At 44.3% G+C, this 14,098-nt stretch overlaps 1 protein-coding gene across 3 annotated transcripts in view; it reads left to right on the forward strand.

Moving 5' to 3' along the window:
• Positions 1-14,098, forward strand: part of LOC139565930 (plexin-C1-like) — a 24,483-nt gene continuing 10,385 nt past the window's right edge. Inside the window, exons 1-19 of one of the 3 annotated variants that reach the window (XM_071386630.1) lie at positions 1-1,328; positions 1,451-1,591; positions 2,133-2,267; positions 2,357-2,466; positions 3,157-3,437; positions 3,531-3,633; positions 3,872-3,959; positions 4,162-4,200; positions 6,920-7,053; positions 7,646-7,822; positions 8,321-8,423; positions 8,628-8,807; positions 10,529-10,699; positions 11,323-11,425; positions 12,270-12,371; positions 12,586-12,689; positions 12,826-12,867; positions 13,011-13,123; positions 13,335-13,533. In XM_071386630.1, the coding sequence (XP_071242731.1) occupies positions 360-1,328; positions 1,451-1,591; positions 2,133-2,267; positions 2,357-2,466; positions 3,157-3,437; positions 3,531-3,633; positions 3,872-3,959; positions 4,162-4,200; positions 6,920-7,053; positions 7,646-7,822; positions 8,321-8,423; positions 8,628-8,807; positions 10,529-10,699; positions 11,323-11,425; positions 12,270-12,371; positions 12,586-12,689; positions 12,826-12,867; positions 13,011-13,123; positions 13,335-13,533 (3,294 nt within the window). In that variant the 5' untranslated portion in view covers positions 1-359. Of the gene's footprint in view, positions 1,329-1,450; positions 1,592-2,132; positions 2,268-2,356; positions 2,467-3,156; positions 3,438-3,530; positions 3,634-3,871; positions 3,960-4,161; positions 4,201-6,919; positions 7,054-7,645; positions 7,823-8,320; positions 8,424-8,627; positions 8,808-10,528; positions 10,700-11,322; positions 11,426-12,269; positions 12,372-12,585; positions 12,690-12,825; positions 12,868-12,998; positions 13,124-13,334; positions 13,534-14,098 lie in introns of all 3 variants that reach the window. The other 2 variants (XM_071386628.1, XM_071386631.1) reach the window with 2 other exon arrangements.

Below are 14,098 nucleotides of genomic sequence, written 5' to 3' on the forward strand. Positions count from 1 at the left end.
CATATAGGTGATGGTGATGTTGACACTGGCATTTGAATAGGCAATATAGACATTACCACAAATGCGAGTTTGGAGACGTTTTGGAAACACTCAAACAACGATGTTACTGATACATCCTCTGATGAGATTGAAAGGTAGGGAACTAGCGTTAATTTCGATATCACAGTAGAGATTTAAACACGGAAGTCGGAGTCTCAGAACATAACCGTCGGAACTAAATGTTATGACATAGTTGCAGCATCCATCCACTGTGCACTTTTACGCAATCCTCCTGTTGGCCTTCGGCACAGTATGACAGTGGCATCAGAGGCGCAGAACGGAGTTTACCATGCGCTCTCCTCTCAGGCTTGACTGACTACATGATTTACGAGATGAGGGCTGTTTTCTGGGGAGTACTCCTCGCCTGTGTGGACTGGAGTTGGGGCCAGGAGACTCACTCATTCGATGGCGACGTCCGCGACTTTGCCATTGGTGACAGCTCGGTATACGTCGTTACGGATGACCGACTCTTCCAGCTGAACCATGATTTTACCAAAGTTATAAAGAGGGATAATCCGAACGTAGTTTATCCTAACCAAGAAGTACCTCCTTCCGATGAAACGTATCCATTTAAGGTAAACATTTTACTGCCATTCATAAAAAACAAGACCTTGATCACTTGTGGAACCACAAAATGCGGCTACTGTGAAATACTGGATCTCAACGAAATCTCCAAATCTGTGCATTCGGAGGATAGTGAGGTGGGTTCATTGGACCCTGGAGATTCAACCATTGGCTTTATTGTTGATGTCGGGAAGAACTCCTACATTATGGCTGGAAGGTTGAAGAGCCGTGTGCGTAACAAGTGTGTCAATTCAGATGAGTTGCTTGTCCTACGGAATACACTAGATGGACAGAAGGGAGGAATCTTTTCTCAATCAGATGAGAGCGCGACTCCGTATATTGAGGCCAGACAAAAGGAGAAGTTTCAGTTTGTGGACGGCTTTCAGAGTAATTCACACATCTACGTGTTCTCGAACGTTCCCAAAGAGCCTCAAGTTCGACTTATTTGGTTCAAGAGCGAGAACAATAAAGCAAATACTTTGAAGTCCCTCGAAGGTGCGACACTCAAATGCTGTGGAATCATGGAGCGCCGGCGGCTCCTGTCTTCCTCTGTAATTCAAGGTTCTGGTGGGCTCCATGGGCAGGTGCTCTGGGCAGGTGTGTTCACGGCTGGTAACACAAGCGACCCCATCAACACAATGCTGGCCATCTATAACATCAGCCACTCTACAGGGCCTCAACTCAAGAACGATGACCCAGACTTCTGCTATGAAGACTGTGCAAAGGTTGGTGAGATGATAATAATTATATGTATGCTTTATAACCAACACCATAGCAAAGACGCTGTCAGTATCGTTACCCTAATTTCTTAGCAAATGTGTTGAGATTGTCTGTAACACTGTTTCAGTCACCGGGAAAAGGTACCACCCCGGAGCTGCAGCCAGAGGCAGTGGTGTTTAAATACAGCTCCATGACATCAGTGTTGGCAGTGAGACACAACTCCTGGCTGGTGTTCTTCATCGGGACAGGAGACGGACAACTCATCAAGGTCTGTGGAACACAGTTATGAGAACTCTTAAAGCACACACACACTGGCCTCAAAACACCTCTCTCGTGTCATTATTTCTCCCTTGAACACACAGATACTCATACAACAGAATTACAGCATTTTCTACCAAACGTGGCTCACATGAGGAAATTTGAGGTCTAAATTAGCCTGGAGAAACCCCAGAAGTAACCTTATTAGACACAATAGTCTCCTTCATGCAGTGTTGTCCCTGGAAAACTTTAATAATCCAGCCAAATCCCCTGCATGTTTCTAACAGAAATATCACAGCCATGCAGTACACTCTAACAAACCAGACAGGGGTTTGGTCACCACTACACATCAGTGATTGTTAGTCTATCATGTATCATCATCATCAAATTCATACTCTTGTTGACAGAGAGAAATGTGTGCAGTCAACTGACATTTACAACTGCAATATAGGTGATTTCCTCGGGCCATGTTATGTATTGTGGTTTGTTAGTGTGATATGTCACCTCTACATAGAGATGTTATTCAAGTGTCACTCTCTGTCCCATGTCAGCTTGCTGTAGACAAGGCCTACAAACCTGCCTGTCCCAGAGTGCTCTACAAGTCAGATGACGACCGCCGTGTGTTTCCCAAGATGCACCTGGATCCAGTGGACCGCAAACATGTGTACATGGCACTGAGGAACCAGGTAAGTTCTACTGTGCACAGAGATACATATTATACAGTACAACCATTCTGAAATAGGACCCAGGACATAATATTGTGTGTTTGTTGTAGTTGATGCGTGTGCCTGTGGCTCAGTGCAGTGAACACAAGAGTCTGAAGGACTGTTGGTCTGCTCAGGACCCCTTCTGTGGCTGGTGTGAGTCTGAGAACAGCAAGTCAAGGTCAGTCACAAGAACCACAACTACACACTTCTACAACTTACAGTTCAATCGAGTACAGGCTTGTTCAGTTTACGTCGTTACGGATGACCGACTCTACCAGCTGAATCATGACTTTACCAAAGTTATAGAGGGATAATCCCAACGTAGTTTATCCTAACCGTCATCGGTTATAGATACTGCCATATAAATAAATACCTGCTATGCTGATGAGTGAGAGAAAGCGATGTGAGTTATGAGTTTACTAGATGAATGAAAAGTGACGATCCATTCAGTCCAGCCTTACTGGTTATATTTTCATAACCACAATACAGGGAGATGTCTTCATTATATCTTGTCTTATTCTTCTAAAATGTACTTTTTTGATCATTTTATGAAAATTAACAGTGGCAGTCGTTTCAATGTAATTAAGTGAGGACAGTTGCCTGGTTTGTTTGTGTTAATGTCATACCCCAGGGTTTCATATGATCTCACCACATACTATCTGTGGTTTTCACACTATATGGTCTTGTTGATGTATTTATTTTCTGTGGTAAAACATAGAGCTCAAAATACATTTCCTGTATCACCCACAGCTTCTTAGAATCAACTTGCCTCTATAGATGAAACTTCCTGTTAACATACTTCTATGTCCTGTTTATCTGTGTCACCCTAAACCTGCTCATCCTCACCCCTTTATGTGATGTGTTCTAGATGTTCGTTTCAGGATGACTGCCTTCAGCCTTCAGCCTGGATCTCCATCTCTGAGGACTCCCAACAACAGAACATGGTCTCTTACCAGGTGGAGAAGAGCAGCAGTGGAGAGAAGATCACACTCACTGTCAAGGTCCACCTGAATGTGAATGGGACAGGAAGTCTCACCTTTACCTGCCACTTCTTCAATACAAGTGGTGATCTGTGTGACAGGACAAGCCCCGCTCCAGCGTTGCCTCGATGCTCCTGCCTGTTCTCCAGCGACCAGCTTCCTGCTGAAGGTGACCTTTTACCTTCTAACTCTCCTGTAGATTTCTCAATTAAAATATGGAGCATCTTGCTTAGAGATTGTTTCCCTGTGTTTTTCCACATAGGTCTGGATGTCACAGTGGAGATAAGAGTGGGGAAGCAGAACCTTACTGAGAAACTGATGCTCACTAACTGTTCAGACATCACTGGACCACCTACCTCTGCCCTGTCAGTCAGAAATCCCAGATCTGTCATGCTACTCCTCAGCACCTTGATATGGCTATGTTTCAACCTACTTGTTTAGACCTACTTCAATATTTACTATAATGACATCTTTTAAATTATGTTGGGCACTGTCTGTATGTTATAGATTTGTTAGTACACATTTTGCATGAGTAGCAGATGGTACACATGTTTATGATTAAACTCACTGTAGTTTTCTTATTTGTATCTCTGTGTCTCTCAGGTGTTCTCAGTGCATGACAGCTGGATGTAGCTGGAGTAATGATGCCTGCTCCTGGACACCCAGGTCTGCCAACTCAGACTCCATACAGGTATGACACGCACACACAAACTCACACGCATGCGCACGCGCACACACACGTGCACACACACATACACACCCACAAACACACAAACACACAAACACACACACACACACACACCTTCTTCTTTGGGGGTGTTCATCTCACAACTTCTTCACCCATGTGTGTTCCTGTATCTTGTTCATCAACCCTCTCTCACTTCTATCCCCAGGACGTGTGCAGACTCAGCCAGTCAGGAATGAACTACTCTGTAAGTCCATCCTGCTGATCATAGCCTTTTCCTCTTCCTCAGCATCTCTCAGTGGATCTTCTGTCCCTTATAGGGAAGTTTGATCTCAGAACAGGGAACTAAGTGTGTATGTTTGTTTGTGTGTGCGCGAGTGTGCGTGTGTGTTTGCATGTGACACAGATTGGACTTGAAGTGGTCTGAGATTTTCACGGTGACTTTGCAGGCACAGTCATTTCAGTACCTATCAAATAGCTATGGACATGTGTTCTGTGAAATGTGACAAGAACAAAGCTTTCTTGTATATGGTCACCACTACCAAAACAATTACAATTTAGTTCACATGTTTGTCATAAGCTACTTACTGTACATACATACAGTAACTTATTTCAACAAGTAAACAATGTTGACGTCTGAAATCGAATAACACTGAAAGATACAGTATAGTTTCTACATTTGAGATGTTTTAATGGGCTTACTTTGTTACCATGCTCCTCCCAGTCTGAATGAAATGTGTCAAATTTAATTAGATGTGATGAATATAACGTAAACTCGTACATCGCCTTGGTCCGTACAATTGCCCTTATTTTAGCGCCCCAAAAACACAATACTTCCAGATCAACTGTACTGTCAATACCATTGTAAAGCACAATTTCTCCCCTTTCCAACAGAATCAATTACATGACCTAAACGCTGCCCGTTTCTGCATAATTCAAGCAGGCAATGAGCCCCGCCGGGTCTTTTTTTAAATGGCGGGTGGGGAAGCGAAACTAATGCGTGATAGTGAGAAGGAGAGATGTTGTGTGGGAAAATTGCTTTTTTTCACTCGATCTGTCCAACTTATCACCTTAAGTGTGAATAAATGTAAATAAATGTAAATAAAACACTATAAAGAGTTTATATAATGTGTCATTACATACCTATTTGAAGGTTTGTGTCGAATATGAATCGGGTTTTTAGGGCGGTGCTAAAGTGATCTTAGAAGTAAACAGCGGCTTTGAGAATGATGATCGCATGCAATGATGATGCAAAAAATGACTAGGTATCCCCCCTTACCCCCGTCACTGTACATTTCTTGTTTTTAAACGATGAGAGAAGTGCTACACCTGGTGAAGAGAGATTGTAAGACAGAAATAGTTGCTTTATGCGTGCTGTACGTTACGACATGACACGTCACGATGTAACGGAGGGTCAGTTTTTTCAACTTTTCTCCAATACTATAGAGCCATTACCATGTCGATCAACGCTTGAATAGAAACCTAGTTCACACCCCCGATTTTGAAGTCAACACAGTCGCTACAGTCCCATTAGTTTTCTTTGTGGCCTCGTTTGAATGTTGCGGTTGCGCACATTTGTACGGAATGGGGTGAGTTTACGTTAGCTGTGTGTGTTTGGTGGTGAAGGAAGTGTTTGTTCCTCATAAGGTTTGGTGTTTGTTAAAGTGTCAATGTTCCTTTGGCCTTATCAAACCTCTCTCTCTCTCTCTCTCGCTCTCGCTCTCTCTCTTGCTCTCTCTCTCGAAAGCTAAGATTGAGGACAAAATGAAGACACTCAAATGGATGTCTCCCAATGCCAAGATACTATATTCAGTTATACAGAGCAATATTCATAGATCTGGGCATCCTACATTTAGATCACTCGTAAAATAGAGATTTTATCTCAACCAGAATAACATGGACCAAAAAGGTTATATATAGTAAGAAGATGTTTGTGAATAGAGCCTTTGTCTCTGAGTCAAATCATCATACCTCTTACAGTGGGGATCATGGATCACATGACTGTACCCCAGGGCAGTAGTAGATTTCAAACCATCCATCATAATTACATACAGTGAGCTCCAAGTATTGGGACAGTGACACACTTTTTGTTGTTTTGGCTCTGCACTTTGGACTTGAAGTGATACAATGATTATGGAGTTAAAGTGCGGACTGTCAGCTTTAATTTAAGGGTATTTTCATTCATATCGGGTGAACCAATTAGAAATTACAGCACTTTTTGTACATATGTAACCAATGTGAAATGGCTAGCTAGTTAGCTGGGTGCGCGCTCGCTCTGAGACCTTGAAGTAGTTGTTCCCCTTGCTCTGCAAGGGCCGCGGCTTTGGTGGAGCGATGAGTAACGATGCCTTGTGGGTGTCAGTTGTTGATGTGTGCAGAGGGTCCCTGGTTCAAGCCCAGGTAGGGGCGAGGAGAGGGAAGGAAACTAAACTGTTACACATAATCCCCTCCAAAAAGTATTGGGACAAATATACTTATGTGTATTAAAGTTGTCAAAAGTTTAGTATTTGGTCCCTTATTTCCAGCACACAATGATTACATCAATCTTGGATGCATTTGCTGTTTGTTTTGGTTATGTTTCAGATAAAAGATTTGCCCAATAGAAATGAATGGTAAATAATGTATTGCATAATCACTTTTATTGTAAATAATAATAGAATGTTTCTAAACGCTTCTACATTTATGTGGATGGTACTATAATTACTGATAGTCCTGAATGAATCGTGAATAATGATGAGTGAGAAAGTTACAGATGCACAAATATCATACCCCCAAGACATGCTAACCTCTCACCATTACAATAAAAGAGGAGGTTTGCATTTTTGGGGGGTATGATATTTATGCCTCTAACTTTGTCACTCATCATTATTTACCAAAACTAAAGAGCAAGCCTACAGCCACAAACACATATTTAGTTTCACTTGTCTTTATCAGAAATATTGTCTGTGTCTGTGTGTGTTTGTCAGGAGCCAGTGATCGTCTCCATAGTGCCCAGTGTCCTGTCCTTCCATGGGAGAAACCACGCCCTGATGACTGGGAAGAACCTCCATCACGTGACTAGGGTTCGCATCCAAGGGCACATGGACTGCAGTCTCAAGGAGTGAGTCAAAGTGGACAATCGGTTGAATATGATTTGTTTTACTAATTTATGCAGACATCATTTTTTGAGATTTTTTTTCACTGGTGCTCACTTCGTTCATGAAAGCCCAAGACTTTATCACTGTGTTTTGGTAAAGTGTGTCTGTCACGCTGGAATAAAGGATTTTGGAGACAGGCGCAGGAATACACAATAGGGGTTTTTAATACACCCAAAACAAACACGTATACAAAAACACTGGGCTGTACCCAAACAAAAGAGTGAGGGTAAACTTTGTTGAAATACAAGGGACGATACCCATAATACACAATATACTATATAGCACGCAGCATAACAGCTGCACCAACGCATAGGTACTCACACCACCAATGGACATGGGAACAATAACGGACAGAGGGAACAGAGGCCACATATACTAATCAGGGGAAATAGGAACCAGGTGTGTGTAATCAGACAAGACAGTCCGGGGTTGATGATAATGAATCCTGTTCAGTGAAACCTAGAAATCCGGTGACGTAGACCACCGGAACTGGTGAACAGAATGAGCATATCGGGGGGATCTGTAACCTATGTAGTGTGTGTATCACCTGGTCAGGTCTCCTGTGTGGAACCACACTGGGTCCAGTCTGACGTTCCACATCCCCAGTGGAGACAAAGGTTCTGTCATTGTGTGTGCCGTGCTGCCAGACGGTCGCTGTCTGGGCAAGGCCACTGTCACCTATGTGTCCTCACCGTCCTGCACTGGGCTAACACCAAGCACTACCTGGGCTAGGTAAAAACACACACACACACATAGGTACGCCTGTGCGCACACACACACACACTTAGGTACGCACATATGATCCGAATGTTTAAATACACACACACACGCACACAAGCTATACAGAGGTTAAGAAGCATGCCTGTACTGTATCTCTTTAACATATATGGCTACTGGCCATTATGTTGTCTGATGGGGAAAGAAAGTGGGCCGCTTCCCAGAAGTTGCTTCATACAAAAGTGTTATGTTTCAATCACCTCTTTCTCTCAGCTGCTCAGCACTGGCTTCCCTTTTTGCTTTTGGTAGCTCTCTAAAGCAGATTCTTCATGTTTTTATGGACCATGTCATACTTTATTTATTCTGTGAAAAGTTTTTGTTGTGTTACAACTTGTTTTTCTTCCTCTGGCTTATTCAAATAATGTGGTTTAGACATGACTACAATTCACATCAGCACGCTAGGTGTGACCAACAACCCTCCTCTGATTGGTTGATTTGGTATGTGTCCTGCAGTGGGAAGAGGAAGATCAAGGTCCAAGGGTTCCATCTAGAGTTTGTGGAGGGGGTTGTTCATGACCTGAGGGGTCAGACCATCCAATCCAACTACAGCTCTGGGGTAGACATCTTAACACAATGATTTTAATTGATTTCTTGACTGAGCATCAAGTCTTCACCCACTCTCACGTAACCAGTCAGTAACCTAATATGAACATGCACACTGCCACACCTCACCAAACGTTCACCTTCACACAACACAGAAATCAGTCATGGGGGGGATCAATATCTGAGGTATTCTAATTAATGTTGTTGGTGTTTTTAGACTCTGTGGTACCACGCACCTCCCTTTGAACACATTAACCAGCCAGTCACCTCAACTGTGTCTCTGAGAGTGACCAATCAGACACTGGCCTGCTCATCACAGCTCACCTACCATCCCGACCCAGATTTCACCAGCTACACCGCAATCAAGACAGGAAACGACCTGCGTGTCACCATTGAGGTATACACATGTGCACCCATACACACACATACAGTGGGGAGAACAAGTATTTGATACACTGCCGATTTTGCAGGTTTTCCAACTTACAAAGCATGTAGAGGTCTGTCATTTTTATCATAGGTACACTTCAACTGTGAGAGACGGAATCTAAAACAAAAATCCAGAAAATCACATTGTATGATTTTTAAGTAATTAATTTGCATTTTATTGCATGACATAAGTATTTGATACATCAGAAAAGCAGAACTTAATATTTGGTACAGAAACCTTTGTTTGCAATTACAAAGATCATACGTTTCCTGTAGTTATTGACCAGGTTTGCACACACTGCAGCAGGGATTTTGGCCCACTCCTCCATACAGACCTTCTCCAGATCCTTCAGGTTTCGGGGCTGTCGCTGGGCAATACGGACTTTCAGCTCCCTCCAAAGATTTTCTATTGGGTTCAGGTCTGGAGACTGGCTAGGCCACTCCAGGACCTTGAGATGCTTCTTACGGAGCCACTCCTTAGTTGCCCTGGCTGTGTGTTTCGGGTCGTTGTCATGCTGGAAGATCCAGCCACGACCCATCTTCAATGCTCTTACTGAGGGAAGGAGGTTTTTGGCCAAGATCTCGCGATACATGGCCCCATCCATCCTCCCCTCAATATGGTGCAGTCGTCCTGTCCCCTTTGCAGAAAAGCATCCCCAAAGAATGATGTTTCCACCTCCATGCTTCACGGTTGGGAGGGTGTTCTTGGGGTTGTACTCAACCTTCTTCTTCCTCCAAACACGGCGAGTGGAGTTTAGACCAAAAAGCTCTATTTTTGTCTCATCAGACCACATGACCTTCTCCCATTCCTCCTCTGGATCATCCAGATGGTCATTGGCAAACTTCAGACGGACCTGGAAATGCGCTGGCTTGAGCAGGGGGACCTTGCATGCGCTGCAGGATTTCAATCCATGACGGTGTAGTGTGTTACTAATGGTTTTCTTTGAGACTGTGGTCCCAGCTCTCTTCAGGTCATTGACCAGGTCCTGCCGTGTAGTTATGGGCTGATCCCTCACCTTTCTCATGATCATTGATGCCCCACGAGGTGAGATCTTGCATGGAGCCCCAGACCGAGGGTGGTTGACCGTCATCTTCAACTTCTTCCATTTTCTAATAATTGCGCCAACAGTTGTTGCCTTCTCACCAAGCTGCTTGCCTATTGTCCTGTAGCCCATCCCAGCCTTGTGCAGGTCTACAATTTTATCCCTGATGTCCTTACACAGCTCTCTGGTCTTGGCCATTGTAGAGAGATTGGAGTCTGTTTGATTGAGTGTGTGTACAGGTGTCTTTTATACAGGTAACAAGTTCAAACAGGTGCAGTTAATACAGGTAATGAGTGGAGAACAGGAGGGCTTCTTAAAGAAAAACTAACAGGTCTGTGAGAGCCGGAATTCTTACTGGTTGGTAGGTGATCAAATACTTATGTCATGCAATAAAATGCAAATTAATTACTTAAAAATCATACAATGTGATTTTCTGGATTTTTGTTTTAGATTCCGTCTCTCATAGTTGAAGTGTACCTATGATAAAAATTACAGACCTCTACATGCTTTGTAAGTAGGAAAACCTGCAAAATCGGCAGTGTATCAAATACTTGTTCTCCCCACTGTATGTACTTGAAAGCTCTCTCTCTCTCTCTCTCTCTCTCTCTCTCTCTCTCATACACATTCAATTTCTTTCTTTTTTCTTCAGAAAAGGGCTGACAAGTTGAACATCGCCACAGAAGAGATCTTAGTGTTTGGTGTTCAGGAGGAGAACCAGGATGTAGAGTGTGTCATGGAAACCATCGAGAAGAGCAACGGGAGTGACTCTGTCATCTGTGAGATAAAGAACACTCCCAACGTTAACATCAAGTCAGTGAGGGTAAACCTCTTTTTTTTTATTTTTTTTTATTTTTATTTTTTTTTTCTCCCCTTTTCTCCCCAATTTTTGTGGTATCCAATCGCTAGTAATTACTATCTTGTCTCATCGCTACAACTCCCGTACGGGCTCGGGAGAGACGAAGGTCGAAAGTCATGCGTCCTCCGAAGCACAACCCAACCTAGCCGCACTGCTTCTTAACACAGCGCGCCTCCAACCCGGAAGCCAGCCGCACCAATGTGTCGGAGGAAACACCGTGCACCCGCCCCCTCGGTTAGCGCGCACTGCGCCCGGCCCGCCACAGGAGTCGCTGGAGCGCGATGAGACAAGGATATCCCTACCGGCCAAACCCTCCCTAACCCGGACGACGCTAAGCCAATTGTGCGTCGCCCCACGGACCTCCCGGTCGCGGCCGGCTGCGACAGAGCCAGGGCGCGAACCCAGACTCTGGTGGCGCAGCATAGCACTGCGATGCAGTGCTCTAGACCACTGCGCCACCCGGGAGGAGGGTAAACCTCTTATTCAGATAAATCCAAAAAGGTTGTCAGTTGCTCTTGGAAACTCTGAATCAGAACTGTCCTTGGAAATAGTATTTTACAGTCAACATGCTGATGTTTGTTTTTCAGATAAGAGTTGGAAACTTCACGAAAAACCTTTTACCAAAACAAGCTGCACCTTCACTCCTAATCATCCTTGTGCTTATACCCATCATCATTGTGGTCATTGTGGGTAAGTATTCAACTTCATCAACTTTGTTTTGACTTAGTGTCTCATGACAGACTGTAAATGTCCAATCAAGTAGCTGGCACGCAAGATTTGGTTCTGGGTTCTGAAAAAGAGTTCTGACCTGCACCCAGATATTTAAGTGATTACTTTCCTTGTGTTAGGGATGCACACAATCACAGCACCAGATCAGGTGTTGCTGATGTGTGCTTATACAGGTTCAGGAGCAATGCTGGGAAAGGTACTTTCTTGTATACTGGAGCCTCAGAATGGAAGGAGTTGCCTCTGCCCATAAAAACAACGTCCTCTCTGGGCAGATTTAAAAATAAAGTAAAAATATGTTTGATGTCCTCTGTGCCCATATGAATAACCCCTATGATGTAACTGGAATGATGAGATAGATGTTCTTCTTTTATGTTTTTGTTTTATTATTCCACTGCCGTACTGTGTTCGATCTTGTATAGCCATCTTGTCTCAAGAGAACCACAATGGAAATAAGTTCCAGACTTTATTGTGTGTTATCCTCAATTATTTTTTTCATGTGCATGTATGGCTTTTTCAAGTTATATGTGTGCTTGTTTTTTTTAAATGGTCGAATTAATAAACAACATGTTTTTTTTAAAGGCCTGTTTTGGTTGAATAGGGCCCATAGGTTTGTGTGTGTGTGTGTGTGTGTGTGTGTGTGTGTGTGTGTGTGTGTGTGTGTGTGTGTGTGTGTGTGTGTGTGTGTGTGTGTGTGTGTGTGTGTGTGTGTGTGTGTGTGTGTGTGTGTGTGTGTGTGTGTGTGTGTGTGTGTGTGTGTGTGTGTGTGTGAGAGAGAGAAAATAAGCTCTTGTCCTGTCCTGACCAGGTGCGGTGTGGTATTCCTACATTAAACAGAGGAAAATGGCAGCACAAATGAACAAGCAGCTGGAACTGCTGGAGTGTGACATCAGAAATGACATCAGACAAGGTCAGTCATCGTGGACACACCGACCTTGATTTATATTCTTAAATCGCACGCAGACAAGCACACACACACACACTCATACTCACTGATGCACCAAATTGGCCTCATAAAATGGATTTAACAGAGTAAAGACCCATGACTACTACCCACATGCAATTCACACATAGTTATAGTTGCACCAAAAACAAACGCCCCTACTTACCCTTCTGTTCTCTAGGATTTGTGGATATGCAGACGGAAAAGTGTGATTTAATTGAGAACGTTGGAGCCATCCCTTTCTTGGACTACAAGCACTTTGCTTCCAGGATCTTCTTCCCTGACGTACGTAGGAGCAGAACACAGAACAGAGTCAATGCAGTATACCTAATACAGTCTGCTTTAAAATAAGAAATGTTGTATTAAATTGACAGATAGGTTGTGTTTTTATGTTCATACTTTGTCCTTTTGTTTGCAATAGGGTGGACCTGTGATGACCTCCTGTATCATAGACATTGGCCAGGTGAGATTTGATTTGAACTGTTTGTGAAATCTGCTTGTCTGATTGCCATAACATGACTTTATGAATGACTGGAAGGGAAACGGAGGATGTAATAGATTTCCATAAGTAGCTAACATCTGTCCTGTGGTCAGGACGCGGTGAAGGTGCAGCCTGACGAGAGCTGCCAGGCCCTGTCCAGACTGATCCGGGATCAGGTGTTCCTCACCTCCTTCGTCCACGCTCTGGAGGAGCAGAAGAACTTCAACGTCAAGGAGAAGTGAGTCAGTGAGGACAGGACAGGACACAATTTAGGCCAAGTGTCACTTAGCTGGTTTGGGTATAGGATATACGACAGATAAGGTTAAGGTACTGTATACAGTACAGTGGAAATTATTTAGGTGTTTTTTAAGTCATTATGGATGAGCAGGTTGGTGTGTATAGCAGGTAATAGAGATGTTATAAGTCTGATGTTTGTTGTGTCCTACAAGGTGTGCGGTGGCCTCCCTGCTGACCGTGTCCCTCCACGGTGACCTGCCCTACCTGACCCAGGTGATGGAGGAACTACTCAGGGCTCTGATGGAGCAGCCCAGTAACTCCCAGCCCAAACTCATGCTGCGACGCACCGAGTCCATCGTAGAAAAGCTGCTCACCAACTGGATGTCCATCTGTCTCTACGGCTTCCTCAGGGTCAGTCTGTCTGTCTCTACGGCTTCCTCAGGGTCAGTCTGCCTGTCTCTACGGCTTCCTCAAAGTCAGTCCGTCTGTCTCTACGGCTTCCTCAGGGTCAGTCTGCCTGTCTCTACGGCTTCCTCAGGGTCAGTCCGCCTGTCTCTACGGCTTCCTCAGGGTCAGTCCGCCTGTCTCTACGGCTTCCTCAGGGTCAGTCCGTCTGTCTCTACGGCTTCCTCAGGGTCAGTCCGTCTGTCTCTACGGCTTCCTCAGGGTCAGTCCGTCTGTCTCTACGGCTTCCTCAGGGTCAGTCCGTCTCTCTGTACGGCTTCCTCAGGGTCAGTTTGTCTGTCTCTACGGCTTCCTCAGGGTCAGTCTGCCTGTCTCTACGGCTTCCTCAGGGTCAGTCCGTCTGTCTCTACGGCTTCCTCAGGGTCAGTCTGCCTGTCTCTACGGCTTCCTCAGGGTCAGTCCGTCTGTCTCTACGGCTTCCTCAGGGTCAGTCCGTCTCTCTGTACGGCTTCCTCTAGGGTCTGTCTGTCTGTCTATATCAGTCTATATTTGTTATTTTCTTGCTTCTTCT

This window comes from Salvelinus alpinus, chromosome 37 (assembly GCF_045679555.1).
Source record: "Salvelinus alpinus chromosome 37, SLU_Salpinus.1, whole genome shotgun sequence".
In the NCBI taxonomy this organism is placed as follows: Eukaryota; Metazoa; Chordata; class Actinopteri; order Salmoniformes; family Salmonidae; genus Salvelinus; species Salvelinus alpinus.